Here is a 20783-nt window from a genome sequence, read left to right as displayed (position 1 = left end):
AGGTCTGAGTTGGAAAATGGGACAAAGACGTCCCAGTGACTGGTTCTTTAACTGGGACAAAAGTGAGACAGTGTCCTGCCTGAAGGTGTGGAAACAAGTTTTTATGACAGTCAGGAGTCCTTTGAGAAAAGCTTTGTAATGAACATCTTTATAAATAAACAGCTTAAGCAGTACAGAACAGTGTGGCCTCTAGAACACAGTAAACTGAATTAGTGAGCTTCTAAAGAAAAAAAGTTCCACTCAACACATCGTGAGTTTTGACCTGTCTGAGTTTTCCACTCAGTTCCAGTGGGCCCGGTTAACAGCTTGACCCTGATGAAATCTTCTGACAGTGTTCTGACAACATGTTACAGTTTCTCAGACTTGGCGTCTTTTGGAGTTTCTGCAATTTTTGAAGTTAAATCCAAGTGATAACCAGCACAGCTGAGTGTTGTTTTTCAAAAGGCCCGAGACAAGTCCAGCTGTCTGTGTCTGCTCTCCAAATGTGACCTAAATGTCTGCCTGCTCATCTTAGACTGCAAATGAGCGATGGAAGGAAAACCATCAAAATAAATATGCCGAGTGTCATAAAGGGAAAACCTCTCGGATGGCCACGGTGTTCAGCTGGCAGGAATGTGTGCCCATGTGTTGTGCCCTTATACCTTATGGATGCAGCGTGCTAACCAACCTTGTTAACATTAGCAAATAGCTTAGCACTCCACAGCCACTGGTCTCAGTCACTTCTGGCTAGGGATGTTTGATTTGTCTAAATCTCCATTAGCAAGTTGCACCTTCACTAGATGCTTTTGGTAGTTCTCAAAAAGCTTATGGCATAATTCTCACTGAGTTTTTGACCACTCTTCTTGTAAAAATTAGTAGAGTTCATTTAAAAATAGCTTGGTTTTCTGACACATACCTGGCTTTAAAGCATACTCAATAAAGTAGGGGCAATGTCAGGGCTTTAGTAAGGCGTAACGTTAGCCTGCTTTGTCCATTTCAAAACCAGTTTGATGTGTGTTTTGGATTATTTAGCTGCTGGATCACCTGGGTCTAAACTAAACTGTAACTGTTGATTTGAAGTTAAAGAGTTTGGTGGTAGTCCTCTGTAATTGTTCTAGCTATTTTACACCACAACCACTGGAAGCACAAAAACCCCAGAGCATGATGCTACCACCACCATGCTTGATAGCTGGTACAGTGATTTGAACAGCTCACTTTCGCTCCTCCAAACCAAATAGATGACCAAATGCTGGATTTCTCTGTCATGAAGTTGACTACAATTTTACAGAAAAAACACTGCCATGAAAAATTACATCACTCAACAGTTAACGATCATACCTTTAATGAAGCTTCACCCTCTGTTAATAGAACTACAGGAAGTCCAGAGAACTGTTAGGAATCTTTTAGCTGAACCGGCTTAGGCTTATTTCATTCCAGGTTCAAATGTCACCTAGCGACAGGCAGTGGTGTTAAAGCCAAGCGTTATCTCCACCAATCAGGTGTCATCCCTCTGAACTGTTTCCAGCTCAGCTGCCAAACAGGCGCTTTACTAAAAGAAACAGAAAAAAAAAAAAAGCTAAGCATTTCCTAGCCCTCACGTCATACTGGGCTCTTTTTGTGCCACTTTTTCCCATTCGTATGAAAGCCATTTCCGCTGTGTTGGGTGTAATATAGCCAAACTTGCCACCCGGTTTCGTTTTTGTAAAAAATTCAAAATTTCAGTCTGATTTTCTTACATCAGCCTAACACGGCTTAGCAGCAAAAATACTCACACTTGACACCCTAGGGACCGTTTTGTGCCCCATTGAAACCCATTATAAACGCTATTTTTCACGGCAAAAAAATTACGGTCAAATCGATCGTGATAGGTAATGCTTCCGTTTCCGTTTGCAGTAGTGGCCTTAGAGTTGTAATTTTTTTATTTGTCCACCGGGTGGCGCCCTTGCTCCACATTTGACCCCGGGCTGGAAAACAGCGGGCTGCTTAAACAGACCTGCGGGAGACGAAGCCTCATTTCCGGCGTGCAGCAGCGGCTTCGCCCGCTGATCGGGCGGGACCATTTTCGGCCCCTAGGACCGTTTGAGGGTGCTTTTTTTTTTTAATCAACAGGAAATGACGTATTTGTTGTGACGTGGTACCGGACGTGTGTGTTGGAAAAAGGGGTCCGACGCAACATGCCCCGGTGATCGTCGCGACTTATGCCGGGGAAAGACACTTCTTTCGGCTTAGAGGAGCAACATTGGCCGCCTGGAGACCATTTTCTGCTCCTGCAAAAAAAAAAAAAAGGCGATCGAAATGAAGGTTGGTGCTAATCTTTAGTCCATCTAAAGGCCTAATTATAATAACAATCAAATATTACTTCAAATGTTTGTTTTTTTTTATATTTCGTTTTGTTTTGGGGGGCTAAAAAAAACGGTGCGCTCATGTAATTAAACTGCGATTAAAAGGGTTAAAACCCCCGAAATATAATTAAAACTTTACATGAATATTTCAGGGAGAAGTAGTTTTAAAAGACTGGCTAATTTAAAGTGGAAAAAATATGGATATATAATCTTTTTATAGCATTTTTCGGGCGTGGCAGAAAACGGTCCCCAGGGTGATGAACGTAAGTTTTTTAAAGTATGACGTGAGGGCTAGTATCCAATCACAATCTTCAAGGTATTCACTCTCTTAGAATTTAACAATTTAGTAAATGGGGGCTAAATACAAAGCTACATTTTATTACACAGAAATCACAGGCATCATTATTTAATCATAACAGGAGCTCAAAGGAGAGATCAGTTAATCCAAAATTGTGTTTTTGTCCAGGAGGCAGCTAAGAACGTCCGATAAGCAGATTCTAGTAAATCCATTTGTTGTTGCTGATGCTGATGTTGTTGTTGTGAAGGATTCCAGCAAACATCACGTGACCTGACTGAGCGGTTTAAGGGTGCTGACTTCTGGGGTTTCCTTCAATCCCATGTCTGGTTCACAGACGGGACACCAGGTTGTTGTTACTGGGATTGTGGACAATCCCAGTAACAACCATTTTAGATGGTATTGGTTTGATATAATTCAAATTTTATTATGAAAAGATTTCTGGCACTTTAATGGTGTATTTGAAAAACCACCATTTAAAAGCAACTCTGACCTTTTCAACAAATTTCCTTTGTTTGTCAATAAGAAATATTGCAATTTGCCTGTTTTTTTTATTAGTAATATATCAAAAATATTTAGGTGTATGCATGCTTTATTCTAAGAGCCAAGGATGCAAGGGATTTGATCATTCAGAGGGACAGATTCCTTGCATTTTGGGGAATTTGATCAAATAAATGATTGTTGGTGCTTAAAACACCCTTTAACTGTACATTTAAAGCATTTAAGACAAAATCTGTTAATTTGTCCATTAATAAATTTTACATTTGGGCTGCACTTTAAATAGATTTTAATTTTCCCAGAAAACACATTTTAAAACATCCACTCGTGTAATTGTTAAATGTAAGTTTGCTCCCTTCCATAACCCAAAGTGACCTTACCATAATAACAGAAATTGATGACAAATTAACCGTTAATATTTCAGACGAACTTCCAAACTAAAGGTTCTGGAAAGTTATGCTGACATTTATATTATTTATTAGTTAAAAGATTCCCATTGGGTCAAATCAAAAAGATGAAGAATTATTTAGCCATCAAACACTTATATGTTTGAGATCATTTTGATGAAAAACAGTCACAGTTTGTTAAAAATTACAAATGTTACTTCAGCAGCAGCTAAAGAATTTTAACTGTCGAATAATACAAATTTGTTGAGCCTGAGAGCATTTACAGCAGTACAATGGTGCGCGAGAGGCTGGCTGAAAACATGCAGAAACATGTCATCCAGTACAGAGCGCCAGTGTGGACGTGCAGCAGCGAAGCAGCGCCTTTGTTGTTAAAATGGAAGCTGAATGAAAAGTAGAAATCCAGCTTCCAGATAATTAAGACTGTTCAGCAGTGAGTGTTATTAATATGTACAAAAATACACAGAGCTCAAAGCAGCTGATGAGAGGGGGAATAGCAGCAGGCTTTCATTCATCTCACTCCTTTGTGTGGGTGCGGTAGTAACACACTCTCTCTCCCTCTCTGGCTCTCTCTCTCTCTCTCTCACACACACACACACACACACACACACACACACACGGAGGCTTTTGTTGTGGCCCCCGTATTGCGTAAACAGTGAAGACAAATGAACAAAAATCACCGCTGATTGTCGACAGGTAAGACTAAAGAGGCTTGGGCTGTGTGTCAGTGGGCCATCTGGGAATAAAGTGATAGGCTGAGAGAGAGAGAGAGAGAGAGAGAGAGCGAGAGAGAGAGAGAGTGTGTGTGTGTGTGTGTGTGTGTGTGAGAGAGAGAGAGGGAGAAATAGAGAAATAGACAAAGAGAAAAGGTAACAATGAATCAGTGCTCTTTAGAAATGGAGATCAATTTCCACATGGTTGCTTTAAAGGCTTTGGCAGGAGAATAATATATAAGTGTGTGCGCTTCTGTGTTCATGTTTGTGTGTCCATGAATCATTTCATCGTGCATTTGTGTGTGTTTTATGCGCTTATTTTGTGCACAGAGATTGAACAGGTGTGTGTGTGTGTGTGTGTGTGTGTGTGTGTGTGTGTGTGTGTGTGTGTGTGAGTGAGTGAGTGAGTGAGTGAGTGAGTGAGTGAGTGAGTGAGAGAGGGTGCCTTTGAAGGAGGTCCCGGCTCCATCTCTCAGCAAATCAGCAGGCCAGAAAATCCAATCTGCCTGGAGAGACAGCAGGCTGTACATCATCTGCCATGGATGGACACTATCAGCGCTTTATCAGTGACCACCCCCTTACAAATACACACACACACACACACACACACACACACACACACACACACACACACAATTTTTCAATAAGCACATGCATGAAAGAACACACACAGCCCACTGTGACAGAGACTGATGGGCGTTATTACCATAGTGGTTGTGTGGAGGGATGGAGGGAGGTGGAGGCAGGAAGTGAAACTCTGGCTTTAGTCCGAGGACCTTGAGACGCTAATGCAGATGCTGACAGCTGTGACAGTCTCTCTTTGCCGGTGATACCTTAGTATTCCAGCATGTACGCTATGTTGATATTAACCTCTGCTGTCACTAAGTTACTCGCAAATGATCCTGTGTCATAGCGTCACACTCATTTGGATAAGAGTGGATGGGTTCCCAAGGACCTTGCACCATTGATGGAATTGAAGAACGGCGGGTGTGGGAGGAGGGGCTTTCCAAAGCTATGTGACCATTAAAGAAACCGCTCTGATGGTATGACTTTAAATTGTGTCATTAGGACTGAATAAAATCCCCCCCAGAATGGAGAAAAATAAATAAGCTGAAGGTAAAAAAAAGAAAGAAAGAAAAAAATGAGCCAAATGGAAAAAATTTCAATGTTCAGGTCCTCAGTGTGCTCACTATAGTGCTAACATGTTTTTCTGTTTACACTCAAAAGCTGTCATGTGCTCTTGCTTTGTCACGATTCAAGTTATGTTTGGACAAGTTAGAGGACCACCAGTGTATATGTGGCACTGCCATATACTGTATATAAAAGATGGACATCATTTCTGACTCTGAAGTCTAATTAAAATACATTTTTCTTATATATTACCAAATCACAACAACAGTTGCCTCAGGACATTTTGTATTGTAGAATAAAGATGTACAATATTACAGAAAAAAACAACAACAATTTTAAAATAAAATAAAATTGAAGAAAAACAATTATTAAAGTAAGTTTGTGGTCTAAAAAGCTAACTTCATATCTCACAGAAGGTGGTTGCTGAAAATCTTGGCTGTTCAGAGTGCTGTATGTGTGTATTAATGGAAAGTTCACAAGGAGTCAGTTTAGGCTGGTTTCAGTCTGAGCTAAAAAGAACAACTGTTGCTCAGTGGTCCAAACTGTTGCAGATGAAAGCGAGTTTTGCATTCCTTTTGGGAACTAATTTCCCAGAGCCTGGAGGAAGACTGGAGAAACATACAATCCACAGTGAAGTTGGGTGCCACGTGATCTGCTGGGGATGCAGGTTGGTCCGTTCTGTTTTATCAAGTCCAAAGTGAATGCAGCAGTCTACCTCATGCCTCCATCTGCTTTATGGAAATGCCGATTTCCTTACTTAGCACCTGCCCACAGTGCCAAAACTGCTACCAAACAGTTTCCTGACTGATCAGACAACTCGACTGGCCTGAACCCCACAGAGAATATACAACAAGAGAAAAATGAGCTTAAGGTTGCTATTAAAGCAATCTGGGCTTCAGTAACAGCTCAGCAGTGCCACAGCTGATATCCTGCATGAAACCACGTCACACTGATGTAATAGTTCACGGTAAAGGAGTCACATCCAAGTAGTGAATGTAGAAGCTTGCACAGACTGGTCTTGCTGTTGTGCTCAGGAGAGGACGCGCACTTAGTTTAGTTATCCAACAGGATAAGTGTATGCAAAGGGAAAAGTACACCAGAGAAAACGTGTGATTGGTTAAAACGCAGCTCGTTTGCTCATGTGTTTAGTGTTTCTGTGTCTGAGTAAATATAAGTATGAGCAGGAGGGGCAGAGCGAGGCAGGCTGGGTGGGGTAGGGTGGGGGGGCAGTGGAAAGTGAGGCGAAAAAAAGATTGGGCTTATAGCAATCACTCCTCCATCTATCTGTCTGGATAATTAATATAAATCTGCTCATTTGTCTTCAGCCAATCAATCTAGATTTACACTTGCACATGCACACACAGGGACGTGCACACACATACATGGAGTTACGAGCACACTTAAATGCTTCTTGATGCCCTGATTGTCTGCTTATATGGCTCTGCAGAAATCTGTAATGAGAGAGAATGAAGCAGTGAAGGCGGGATAGAAGAAAAATATTCTGATTAGAGAAAAATGAGTGAAATATTGATGGAACTCTATCAGTCTCCGTGTGCTTCATTTGCCACTCTGGCAGATTGGTTGGATGGGTGAAATTGTAAGGACTGCACCACAGCAGCTGGGAAGAATGCAGGTTTTTAGCCACTTTGGATCACTTGCTGTCACAGAGTTTGAGATTTGTTAAATGTAATTCAAGTTTCTTACAAGTTGGGTACTATAAATTCACAGTTTTGCTCATTATCTGTGTATTTCAAGTTTGAAATGAGTTAAGGGAACACAAAAGTCTAACTGGAAAGAAAGGAGAGATGGTTAAAAGAGTAGTTAAATCACATTGCATGAGAGGTAAAAAAAAAAATAGAAGGAGAAGTTGGTGGGGGAAATACTGAAGTCTTACCACTTGTTTCACTTCCGGTCCATAATATCCACCCACGAGAGCTTTGCTTTGGAACTGAAATGAAAAAACATGATGAAGCAAAACTGGAAAGAATCAGCACAGAAGTAGAACAAAGATTAATAATCAAATGTAGCCTTTTTGAATGACTTACTTTTTTCTTTTTTCCTTATTGTTATTTTTTTATTCTGCTGTTTTTGATGATTACGACACATTCTGTCCCATGTTGATCAACCTTTTTGAGTTCAGGTCAGACCAGTTTGAATGGCTCATTCATTAGAACCTGGTGTTTGGGGGGGAAATACATGAACATAATGGGATTTCTCTTAGGAATAACCTCCAAAAACAATTTTGTGCAATTTCCAACTAGTAAGACGATATTAGTACGGAATTGAAAATATTAATTAACCTGGGCATGTATTGGTAGCAGTTCCAGGTATAAACAATTTAAGATGGTTGGAGGGTTTTTAAATATCACCAAGTAATAATTTAGGATCAAATAATACACTTTGTACAACTAAATACATCGATCTAGCTTCATCATGGGTGTAGTAGGCAGTAATTGATTTGTTGCTAGACGAGTACATTATCGAACTGGTTAACTTTCACTGAGACTCCGCCATAAAGGTTTCCATGATTGTGTTGACGATGTCCTGAGGTCAGTGAAGGGGATTTTCCACTAACAGGGCAACCTTTAAAGATGGCTGCGCTATGCCGAGCTTTTCAATCTTTTGTGATGTATTAAATAATTCAAGAGTGTCTGCCGGCAAACTTTAAACTAATGTATTTTGGCTCAACAAACAACATCCTGGTAATGTGTTTCACACTTTATTCATAGAAAAGCACTGAGATTCCAACACAAATCAATATAAAATGGTAGTAGCGTTACATAAATAGTAATAAATTCTCGCTTTATAGACAGTAGCTCAAGAAGTCGCACAAAAAAAAACAAATTACAAAAAAAGAAAAGGTGTTGATGATAAGCTATGATACTTCTGTGGCAACAAATACTGGAGATACCTTTTCATAATCAGTAGCACAAAGAGGCAACAAACACTTTCAAATATCCCTTAAAGTTGGAAAGAATTCAAAAACAAAAACTGGGAAAACAGTAGGTGAACTAGATCTCTACCAGCAAACAGTACTTCTCCTACAAACCAAAGACAGACGGGGACAACAAAGAAAAACGCCCAGGAACTGGCTGAGTTAGTTAATAAAGAAGGAAAAGAAAAGCAAGGAAAACTTTGCTGCAGTGAATGCATCACTTAAAGGCAGCTGACTGGAGCTCCCCGGCGAAATTATTTTCCTAATATATTATCAAAAAAAAAAAAAAAATCAATGTATCATTTCATTATCCTCATGTAGAAACCTTGCAGCTTTATTTCGTTTTCTGCAAGCTACTGTAGCGCACTGATGTCAACGTGTTTCAGGATAGTCGCACTTAAACGCAACTGGCTTTAAATCCAACGTCCTCCTTGTGCGAGAGGGATCGAGGTGTTCAAGAACATCGGGGGAAAACAAAACTATAGAAGACCTGAACTCAGCCAGTTTAATGAGGTGAAGAGGAACTGAGAAAGCATTTTTTTTTAAAAGTTAGAAGGAATGAGCACGAGGTCATCCACAAGCCGTCTCTTTTTTTGTTCATACAGTTGCCGTTTCTTGACATTTGCGTATCGTTTCGTCTCACCACAGTGTTGCCGCACAATGCGACACCTCTGAGAAGACACTGAAGGCTTTAGTCCTGATTAAAGAAAACCAACAAACAAAACAAATAAAAAATCAACAACTTTTGTACATTGATCGACCAGAAAGGCATTTTCCACCGTCTTTCGCTTTTTCGTCTCCTCTAAACGTTGCAGCGGAAACAGGCCGGCCACTGTGCACTGTCCGAATATAAGCGTGATGGGTCTCCTTTTCGTCCGCAACACCCCCGTCCTCATTAATAGTGGTTCAACCCACTGGGTCTCTGCACTCAGTTTTAAGGGGGTATATTAAAGAGGGGACAACACCATCGGAGTGGTTCTGCATAGTCAGGTTTAGTAAGAATCCGTTTACAAATGAATGCCTTCCTCATTTTACTCAACTTCAAATAACATGCTCACTTTTGGAAAACACCCCCCATCTTCTATAAAATACAAATAATAATAGCTATTATTGCAAAAAAAAAAAAAAAAGAAAAAGAAAAAAAAAAAAGCCAAAAAACAAAAACTGAAAGAAATGTACACAGGAGCACCTGAGAAATGCCTTGAAGTCTTTGCTCTTACAAAACAAAAAAGGGAAAAAAAAAAGTTGTCAAACACCCCTGTCCAAAACAATTCAAGTACACCCTGTCAAAATCATAAAAACAAAGAACAAAACCATAACATACATCATAAATAATTATAACTTTACAATTTTTTGAATTGACACTTTAGTATTTACAATATCTTAAATGCTAAATGCTACTACTTTTTGTTTTGTTTCTTTAAGTGGTGTCCCTGAGAACTGAGTTTAGCCTCTCTTCTTTTTGCTCAGTTTTCCTTTTTTCATTCCCATTCTTCTATCTGCATTTCTTCAGATCCAAAAAACAAAACAAAAACAAAACAAAAAAAGACAGAGAGAAAGAAAGTAAAGGCCCAGAGTTGTGACTGACTACCCAGGTTTTGGGTGAAGGTAGCTCTTGTGGAATGTAAAAGCAGACAGGAAAATGTTCCTCCATTCAAAAAGTGTTCTACCAATAAATAAATGCTGAAGCAGGCAGGAACGCACTGAAGAGGTATTCGTGTGAAGTGCTTTAAACGATGACATTAAGTCTGACCAGTAAAAGATTCAAGCTCTTTCTGTACTGCATTACCGCTGGTAACAACAACACTTTGCCACTGGGTAAGAAAAAGGGGGTGTGGAGATCCCCCATAAAGAGAAAACGGCTTCCTGTGCCAAGATATGTGGTCTCAAATACATACAATGAAGTCATCAAGTAAACTCTAGTCTTTGAGTTTGCACTGCAGTCCTGTGAGAAAGTCAAGGAGGACTCATCTTCACTGTTGATGATGATCATGACCAGCAGCTTTCACAGGTGACTTTGCGTCTTTTCCATCACAAGACCGAGAAACTGAAGGAAAGATGACGGGGCTAGTCTATTTACTGCTGCTCACCTGATATTTAACATTTTACATTTATGTCTTTTTAATTTTGTTTATTTAGGTTTTCAGTGGTTCTGAACACACTACTTGAATACCTTTAATATTTTTGTCCATGAAGCGCCTTGAGGCGACTTTTGTTGTGATTTGGCGCTATATAAATAAAATTGAATTGAATTGAATGTGGGACCAGCAGAGTAAGCTAAAAACAAAGCTAACTAATGACGCCAATGCAGTGGGGCAACAAACTGCAGATCCACGATAAAATACCCAACAAGCCAAATATTACATTTAAAATTAGTCTGTTGCAACTCTAGTCTTTCTTTTTTTTTAAATTTTGCTTGGACTAAAAGATTCTGGGGAGTAGATTTTGTTTTCATTTTAATGAATGCATGCCGCTAAACCAAGCTAGCTAGCCAGTGCTAGCATAAGCAACTTCCTGCTCTCATCCAAAGAGGGTCACATCTGGTTAAATTATTATATATAATCATAAAATTTTATACAATTATTGAAATCTCTTTATCATCAAGCAGCAATAATAAGCTAACAGCACACTGACATTAGCACATTATATGCGTTCTCTGTTGCCTGGGTTCTCTCTGGGTGGTGTGGCTTCCTCCCACAGTCCAAAGACATTAATTGGTCATCCTGAAATAGCAGTTAGTGTGAATTTGAGTGCGACCTGTCCAGGGTGTGCCCCATCTATCACTCATGACAGCAGGGATATGCTCAAGCAACCCGGCAAACCTGAAGTGGACAAGTTGTTATGAAACTGCATGGATGGATGGATAGATGGATCCTCCCACCCACTTGGCTAAATTGTATTAAATTTTCATTATTTTTTCAAACCCCATTTAAAGTCCCTTTCAAATTTGTCATAAATAACACTGCTAGTTTCTGATAAAGTGACACTGTGGCGGCTCTGTGTAGACATAGTCATTGCAGGCATGTCACATTTACTGTATGCATAAATTAAACTGTATGTTAATTAATGAATAATGTGAGACGTGTTCTTACTACAACATGTCACTACACGCTCTTACTCCCAGTATGTTCTGTATCGAACCTTTGGCATCTCTGCCTTTAGTACTTTGCTTCAAAGTGGAATGTGTTGTTAGTGGAGGTATCTGAACCCAGACCACGATGTTCATCTAAACCTAAACAGGTGGTTCTGGTGACTAAACCCATTCAAATAGTGAGCTGAAATGATCGCAGTGAAAAACCAATTGCTAAGCCAAATTTCACAATGAGACATGATGCCAAAGGAAACATTTGCAGATGTGTCTAAGCCCAACTTAGCAAAACTAGCATGGTGACATCTACAAGAAATGCACTTCATGTTGGTTAAGACACATGACCACAGAACTCAAACTTCATTCTGAGGTTTTAAGGATTACTGAGCCAGCATCATGAACCAGCTGAGGATGCATTCCTTTGAGGTAATGCATCTGATTTCCAGTTCTTGTGATGGAAAAGGGACTTCGGCGACATGCAGAACTAACAGTCAGTGAAATCAACAAGGCCCCAACAGGTTCCAACACTTCTTTGCACAACACCAGAAAGTGAACTTGTTTTTAGTGATAAAAACGAAGCAGAGGCTTGATTTATATTGCTTGCTGACTAAATCTCAATGTAGTGATGGTAAAGTGGGTGCTGGAGTCTTGCACGTTCAAAAGGTTTTGGCCACAAATAGCTGAAGAGCAGTGCAGTGGATGAGACTCCACCGGTTCTCACAGTTGTATTTTGTCACTGTAAATAAGCTTATAGGAGGGCATAACAGATATACTGTATTTATATATAGAGACTCGACTACCCTACCTTAGCTAAAGCAGCAGCCTGAACGTCACTGTCAGACGTCTGGATTTAAAAACACACACTCTGTGAAGCATCGTTGGACTTCCTATTTTAGATATTTGTCAGAAACCAGCAGGTGAAGGTTTTTAAATCTGCAGGTACTGACTTCCCCCACAGAGAGACCACATGGGGAGTTCTGTATTCTGCCCTCTCTACTCTAAAATGCCCTGAATGAAACAAAGAGGCCATTTCTGATCAAGAAGTTAAAGCTGACAGTACAGTCGAGGTATGACAATAACACTATGTGTGTTTTTGACCTCAGTGGATTTTTTTTGGGAATAACATGCTTCTTCCACTCTGAAAACCTCTCCTTCTTCTTAACCCCAGCTGAAAGCATCTTCTGGCTCAACAGTACATACAGCTAAATCATTTGGTTTTCATATCATCATGTACCCCCACAAAACTAAAGTTTGTTTTGCTTTTGCAGTCACATTCTTTTGACTTTTTTCCCTTTTTTTAAACACTAAATTTAACATTAGTAGGAGGGCAAAATGCTTTGTTTTTCTAGTTTTTCAAACCTTTCCCCCCCTTTTGCAGTCTTAATGAAGTAGAGCAATGTACTGCGAACACTTCCTGGTTCACATTCAAGAAAGAGAACAACAGGATAAAACCTCAGTCAGCAAATGGCTCAAAATACGTGAAAATAAAAAGAAATAAAACTTAAATTAGAAACACAGAAGTGTAACTGCTTCCCCCAAGAAGAGGGTCTCTGTGAGAGAAGGTCAGTAAGGTCAGCCGAAGCGCTCCCTGACCAACATCATCAGTTTCTTCTTGCCCTTGTAGATCTGTTTCAGGTTGTCTATGAACTGGGCAAACTGAATGTGTCCGTCCTGTGCCAGCAGAAAAGTCTCCCGCGCTTTGCTCAGGAACTCTATGAACTCTCCATAGTGCCGTGGACTGATGTGTGTCAGCCGAGAGTGCGTGGTGTTGATATACGCCGAGATCGTGGCGTCCAGGAGCTGGCGCAGCGGTGCCTTATCCGTGGACATCAGCTTCCCAGAGTTCCTTCTCCCAGGAATTCCAGCGAGACCCGGCGCAGTCATAGTGCACCGCCGTAGAATGTCAGACAACACTGTGGCGCAGTGCACGCTCTTCACCACCAGCGGAATAATAGCCGCAAGCTCATTCTTCCCCAGTGAGTGGCTGAGCGCACAGGCCCACAGCACGTCGTTAATAGCTGGGTGAGTGTCTTGGTTGTAGGCCAGGTTGAGATGTGTCATGGCCAGCGAGGCCAGCTTGAACGACCGCAGGGGGTATCCTCTGTGCTCCATGTACCTCGCAATGGTAAACAGCTGCGAGTAGGTCATGCCCGTCGACGCCGCGTCGATCACGATCTGGTAGGCCGTCTCGAAGGCGATGTGGTCCTTCTCGCAGAGCGTCAGAGCTGACAGGGCGCAGTTCTGTGGGTCCTTCATGGCACACTGCAGGGCCAAGGTCCTTGCGCAGCTTGCAAGCTCCTCCCGCTGGGGGTAGTCGAGGCTGAGGCGCAGGATGGTGTTATGGGACATGACGGTGGCCGCCACAATGCTGGTGGCTTCGGTGGGCGTGAACAGAGTATACCAGCTTTGTAAGATGCTCACCAGCGCCCGCAGACCTGATGAGAGGGAAAAAGAGATTTACCATTCAGTGCTTGTGACCAGAATTGCTCACTATTCACATCAGCAAGCTCGGCACTTTGAAGTGCTGTCCAGATGTAGAGTGAGCACTACTATAGCTTATATGGTACACTCAAATTCCTCATGAACAGCAGCCCCTTGGTCACTACCAAACGACTGTATAGCACCTTGCACTGAGCTGAAGGATTAAGGAAAGGGAAAACAGAGCAGCACTTCACACTCAGCTTTTCAGTTAGGAGGACTTGGAAAATGAAGCCATGTGTACCTCGACCTATAATCGTCCCAAATTGCTAAAGTTACTAAAATCATTAAATCATTTCATTACACTTGGTATAATTTGAGTCTCTATTCTTAAAAAGATTATGGAGGCATAAATTTGACTTCTTAACTGATGGTGCAACATGTCATGCAGCCCCTCTTGTCTTCAAAGATCAAATGAGGGAATCTCTTTTGGGAAAACATCGTTCATCCCTCCTCATTTAGACTAACAAGACACTTCAGCTCAAAAGAAACTGTAAAGCTGAACTTACTGAAGATCACAACGCAGCACGGAGGCTGTAATTAGAGCATGAATCCGCTTTAAAAACGGATGCACATACCGACTTCAGTGGCGCAGGTTACCAGCCAGCGAACCATCTCTCTCCTCCTCCAGTTCAGAGTGGACAGAGTCATCCTCATCACCTGCAAAACACACATGGAGAACATGATGCGCTCTGTTAGCGCCATTGAACTGTTACACATTTCTATACCCTCTTGGCAGTTTTCATGAATATGTGCATTTGGAAATCAAAGCATTTTTGTGTAGTGTGTGATTTTCATAATTTAGCTGTTTGCATGGCACCACATGGCTCCTCTGATGACAGATGTAACCAGAATATGCTCATAATTGCACAGATGATGATTTGCGACCCTTCCATTTTGAGCACTTTATTAGCAGTTTTGCTGACAGGAATTCAGCCGATACTCTAAATACCAGCAGAAAGAGACGGGGGAAGCCACAGCGTCACTGCAGCCTGATGATCTGAGGACTTTTCTGTGTTTACTGTGGGACCCAAAAGGTTTAATTATGTGGTTTCTTCTCATCAACAACAGTAAGACTCTGTGTGATGTTTTTGCTGTTAATTTGTAGTGGGGCAGCAGAGGGCTGGAAAAAATGACAAGGTGAAGGAAACCGTTGCATGTTTTGACTGGCGATCGGTGCTCTGATTTGATTTTCTTTGCTGTGGTGAAATGATCTGTGAAAATTACTGACTTGCCCTCATACTTCGACTGCACTCTCTCCATGCACACACACATACAGTACCTGCAGTCCTAGCTCCAGCGCCACGTTGAGCAGGGTTATATCGGGTGGGCTCTCTGCGGGTGTTGCTATCTTAAAGGCGTCTTGGGCCAGTTTGAAGATTAAGGAAGAGGAGTGGATGTTTTTCTGGATGGCCTCAAGCACCGTCCGCAATCTCAACATGTCGCCTGCAAGCAAAAAACACAACGCAAACTAAGATCATGATGGAGAAATGCCTCAATAGCCAGCTTTGCCTGTTTGAGTAACATCTGAGCGGGCATTCAATAAGCTGGCATTACCTTTAGCAGCAGTGAGCATGGTTGAAGCCAGCTCACACTGCTGTGACTCCAGGTGGCCCAGTGTGAACCAGCGTGGGTATCTGCTCGGAACTATGGAGATACCGTGATGAGGGTGGCCGACATCCCCAGAGCCCGCCGATGACTCCAGAACCGGCAACCTGGCACATGTAGTAAAAGATCTGTTTTAGACAGATGGCACTTTGTCCTGATGTTTTATTTATTCCAAGAGTAACACTAAAATATGGATCTGAGTATGCATTCAGTTACAGCTGCAGTATGTGCAACCGTATTACTTTTATGTCAAACTTTATGCTGGGACACATGGCAATTTAACACGACACATTACCAAAGCATCACAAATACAATTACTTCTGTACACACACCCAATACAACAGCCCTACAAAAAACTTCAACTTTCAACCCAAATGTTCACCAATACCTCTAAAGAAGTTATAGCTACACAGAACAGAGCTGGCATCAGTGACAACAGATATGACACAGAGTACGTCAGATAAAGCATAAAAGAAGGTGTCGAGGTGGGTTGCAAAGCATATTGCAGATGCATAGCAGCTGTGAGCAGGCTACACTTAAATAGCTAGTTGGCTATTTTATATGTGGCACTAAATCTTTGGCTGTCACAAAGTAACCGTTAGGTCATATCTTCTGAATTAATTAGGAATACTATTCAGATTAAAAAAGCCATGTCATGAAATAGAGGCCCTTATTCGTTTTACTGTGGCCCTGTTTGCGTAAAGGCAAAATTACCATCATTTACACACGCAACATAAAATACTTTTCATCAATAACTGTTTGAAGCTGCAGTGAAAGGGGAGTCTGACCTCATGGCGCGGAGAGCCACTTTATAAGCCAGGTCTGCGTCATGCGGCAGCAGGGCAGAGAACAGGTACTTGGCGAAGGTGTGCATTGGAACACTTTCCCTGTGGATGACCTCACCCAGACCGCTGAATGGGCCAGCTGGAGCAAAGAGAAAAACAAAATATTCTTTACCTTCTGTCTCAAGAACGTGCCACAAGAGACCACTGTGCTAGGTATGGGCTCCACTGCCCGATTGTGATTTGCACTGAATAAATATTGAAGTCAAAGCTTTCAAGCTACACTTTACAACCGTCACAACAAAAACCTTTCACGTTCTGGACTCAAAACCGTGCAGGTTTCAATATCTGATGAATGTTCTTAATATTGGACAAAATAAATAAATGAAATTTATAAAATTTACTGCAGACACCGTACCTTCTAGTAGCTGTATGGCCTGCTTCCGGAGGGTCTGAACCAATAGGTCGTCCAGCTCCAGTTCCTGAAGCTTTGCAACAATCTGCTCCTCATTACGACACACCTAGAACATGTTGAAGACACAAATAGCATTCACTCTAACTATAAGAACATTTTCAGTTCTGAAGTAGCCATTTAGCTATTAAGTGTTTTCAGTGAAATTCAACTACTTTCAAGAATTTCAAGAAAGAAAATGTGTATCAACCCACCAGCAAGAAAAATGATACGACAGAAAAGATCAAAAGAGTTTTAATACCTTTCTCAGAAAGGGTTTTGACCTTAGGACATTAAATGACCAGTACGTTCTTACAAACTTGCATCTATTCACATCTGTTGTTACAGCACAGATGGTAAAAATTTATTTTGCTGGAAAAAATATCTAGTAAAAGGTCTGTGTGTGCATGTGACTGGTTTTAAATGCAATTCTTGGTTGAAACATAGAGGCTGCAGCTAATTCCAGTGACATTAGGAAAGGTCTGTGGCAGTAGTGTTAAGCCCTCTAAAGCAGATTAGCATTTACACAAAGAAATGTTCCATGGATTTATTTTAAATCACAGTGAACTTAAGTACTGTGGCTTTCTGCTTGTTTTTCAGGAAACAAATGCTGCGACCTTTTCCCTCTCCTTCCATGACATTTACTTTAAACAAAATCATAAATTACAGTGATTTACTGATGGCGAAGGTGACATCTACAAATTTACACAAATTTACTTTATATAATAAAAGTGTGCCATAGGTGTATTTCGGTGTTCACTAGCAATTCAAGGATCCTCACTCTACTATATTCTCTATGATTTTAAGGTGATATTAAATTATTACCTTATCCTGGGCATACAGTCCCTCGGGCATGATCCTCTGCTGACCCATACCCATCAGAGCCACCTCTAAGGCCAGAGTCAAGTAGGACTCCCCTGCATCTGGACTGCCCCACACTGGCACATGATGGTAAACTGGAGGTCTGGGGTCACAGTCTAAAAGGAAAAAGATTCCCCCAAAAATGTAAGTCATTAACTTCACGTCATCTATACTGGTTTCAGAATGATAAGAAATCCAAGGAGACAGAAAAACAAAGACACCAACTCAGCAAAGATTCCTTTCATAACAGCAAAGTTTCAGAAGTCCACCTTATCCAATACTGACATGCTGCCCTAGCAGCTTCCAATCACCTTGTTTATAATCTAAATGGGAAAAAGCTTTAAATATAGTTTCTTCTTAATTTTAGCTTTATTACTTCAAAGAGAAGATTAGGTTTTTGCTATGGTACACTACCTTCACAGCACAAAAACATCCCAAACTGCCTCAACAAACTCACTTTAGAAGTCTACAAGCTATTTAATTTGGCTAATTCAGAGAAACTCCACTAGACCCCATTAGTGTATTAGCATAAGCAAAAGTAAAGTACATAATATTGCTCTGGTTTTATCAATACAACAACTCCAACAGAAGGATATTCATAAAACATAAAAGATTGTTCTGGGATGCTTTTAACCTTTATCTAAAATGTGTAGAAAATAGAAAATTATCACAATATGAACCAAAACCACTTTTATCTGCCTAGTAGTATATAAAAGATTACTGTTAAGGATAGTCAGAGCCTGCAAGCTTAGCACATTACTAAACCATACAGTTAATGGGTTATAGGAATGGCTACATGGTGCATATATAATGGCTCTGCCATATCAAAAAAAATTATAATCTGTTGTAGGACTAGCATTTGAAGAGGAAAATAAAACAATAGCAGAAAAAAATACAACAAAAATACACAGATATTTGTGTGTGCCATATAAGCCACACTGTATAGCATTTATATCAGTGTGGCTTAGACAGTAGGTTGTTCATATATGTAAGATGGCTGCTTGCCCTACACTAATGCTTGACAATTATAACTGAGAACAGATGCCACAAGAGCCTCAGCTGTTGATTGGTGCCCATTTGTTCTCTCTCGCTCCCCCTCCCATCGTTCTGCTTAAATCCCGCCTGAGCAAGAGATCTCCCCCCGCCCCCAAATCCTGTTTATTCTAGGGATGTGTGTATATATGTGTAGTAATCTAGAGAAAAGTGGAAACTGGGCTTACAGACTTAACCCCTTAGCCAACTTGCTGTTGTTTCCTCTCCCTCTAGATTGATTGGTTGATGTGAAAAGGCCAGAGAAGGAATCGTATTTCGATTGGGTTAGACATAGTCTAGATCCACCCACTTTACAACAGATGTTCCCAGCTGTCTCACATGGGGAATGAAAACATGGTGACCAAGCTATACTCCCAAGCACGCAAAATTATCATACCACTCTCCTCAAATTCCCCAAACAACACAAAACAATCATTCTTTCTGTTGTTCTATCTCTCTCTCTCTCTCTCTCTCTCTCACACACACACACACACACACGCGCGCGCACACACAGATGAGTGTGCCAGTGGTCAGCATTGTCTGAACTGACAATAGTTCCCTGTAGCCTGGTAACAATGAGAAAACCCAACCCCTATTCTGTTCAGTTGCAATAGCCACTGGTGCAAAAAGGGGAAAAAAAGAAATCCCTGGGCAGTGAGAAAATGCAAATGGTGATACATTCTATACATACCCCACACACACAAATACATGAACGCACAGGAGTGTGGTCTGGACTAAATGAGCAGGGTGTTCCAGCCCAATCCATTCATGCTCTCCTAGTTTATGGCTGCCTGCAGCACAATAGTGCCTAGTCCTCATATAAGACCATGGCGTCTGTTGTGTGATGAGTCACTGCTGGTGAACCCGATCACCTCTGGTTAGGATTATATACTGCATCAGCTGGTGATGTGGGCCTGAAATTATACCTTGCGTTTTGTAAATGGGCTCTTTGTATAGTTGTAAGAAACCTGGGTTCTGACTCATGGGTATGTATGTATTTTGCTAAGGTGCATGTTAAGACGTTGGTTTGCTGTGTAGATGTATTGGACAGAAGCTTGGCTCAACAGTGATGCAGACTAAACAGCAGACGCAAAGAGACTGAATCTTTTTTCTTTTTTTTTCAAATGCATGTTTCAACATGAAAGCAGAGGTTTTCTGAACTTCTCAGCCAAAAAAATTAAGAAATCACTAATTAATGTAAAACTATGTGCCTGTATTGACTTCCTACACATATTACAGCTACAGTACACAACTGCCGTCTCCAAACTGGATAAGAAACAGTTGTGTGCAGCGTAATCTCTGAAGAATTTGATATGACTGTCCATCATATTTTACACCACAAACTATAACTGGTTTTAAGGAGAACATGCAGCTGTTGCTGAAGCTATCTTACAATCAAAAATGGGATGCCTCAGGGTTCTATCCTAGGTCCACTGCAGTTTATATTATGACTTCTAAGCTATGTTTCAGTGTATGCCTTCATTCTTTTTAGTTTTAGTGATGTGTTTTATATGCCCAAGGCTTTAACCTTCAGTCTGCAATCTTCAGTTTCAAGTCATCACTCTTTAATCACAGACTTGTTTTAGATCCACAGATAATGATTAGATGATCTACTTCTACCTCTGACTCTTCAACTACCTTGCAATTAAAACTGTAAATGGCACCCATGTAACTCTTTCTGAGCCCTACAAATACCTAGGAATTTGGCTTACAGAAAAGATATTTAAGTTGGGATGGTTCAGAAAATTAGGGGGGAAAAAAGTCACACTTGGCTTTTCATTCAGTATTAGCAATGTCTGTCTTCTAACCATAAAGGAGTTCACTTTTATAGCCCTTGACTGTAAAGATATTCTATGCAATCATGCTGCCTCAGCAGTTAAACTCTGTACACCACAGTCTAGTATACTTTCAACAATAATGACTCAGCACCTTTCTCTGTATGAACAGGTTTTTAGACGTCCTTGTAGTGAAAAATATTTAGCCATTACCTGTTTATTAGCCATTTTATCATAATTATTAGCTATTTTTTGCTCTTACTTATTTAGAAATAGTGTCCTATTTAAATCCAATAAGTAAAGCACACAAACCAGTAAAAGCTTAATTTGACATGTTCCTCATATACTCAAAGATATACTTGTATATCTTTGCAGATCTTTGTGATCAACGAACTGCAAACTGCCATCAAA

At 40.8% G+C, this 20783-nt stretch overlaps 1 protein-coding gene across 1 annotated transcript in view; it reads right to left on the bottom strand.

Annotated features, from left to right (window-relative positions):
• Window positions 1-9452: 9452 nt before the first annotated feature.
• The window catches only part of zswim5 (zinc finger, SWIM-type containing 5), a 73967-nt gene continuing 62636 nt past the window's right edge, over window positions 9453-20783 (bottom strand). The window contains exons 10-16 of the mRNA XM_026148527.1: window positions 17530-17681; window positions 16672-16774; window positions 16260-16395; window positions 15421-15578; window positions 15146-15309; window positions 14442-14523; window positions 9453-13820 (exon numbers count right to left, since the gene is read on the bottom strand). Of these exons, the coding sequence (XP_026004312.1) occupies window positions 12958-13820; window positions 14442-14523; window positions 15146-15309; window positions 15421-15578; window positions 16260-16395; window positions 16672-16774; window positions 17530-17681 (1658 nt within the window). The 3' untranslated portion in view covers window positions 9453-12957. The remainder of the gene's footprint in view (window positions 13821-14441; window positions 14524-15145; window positions 15310-15420; window positions 15579-16259; window positions 16396-16671; window positions 16775-17529; window positions 17682-20783) is intronic.

Source organism: Astatotilapia calliptera, chromosome 18 (genome assembly GCF_900246225.1).
Source record: "Astatotilapia calliptera chromosome 18, fAstCal1.2, whole genome shotgun sequence".
Classification (NCBI taxonomy): Eukaryota; Metazoa; Chordata; class Actinopteri; order Cichliformes; family Cichlidae; genus Astatotilapia; species Astatotilapia calliptera.
The sequence above is the reverse complement of the archived record's forward strand: the minus strand, read 5'-3'. Positions and strand labels throughout refer to the sequence as shown.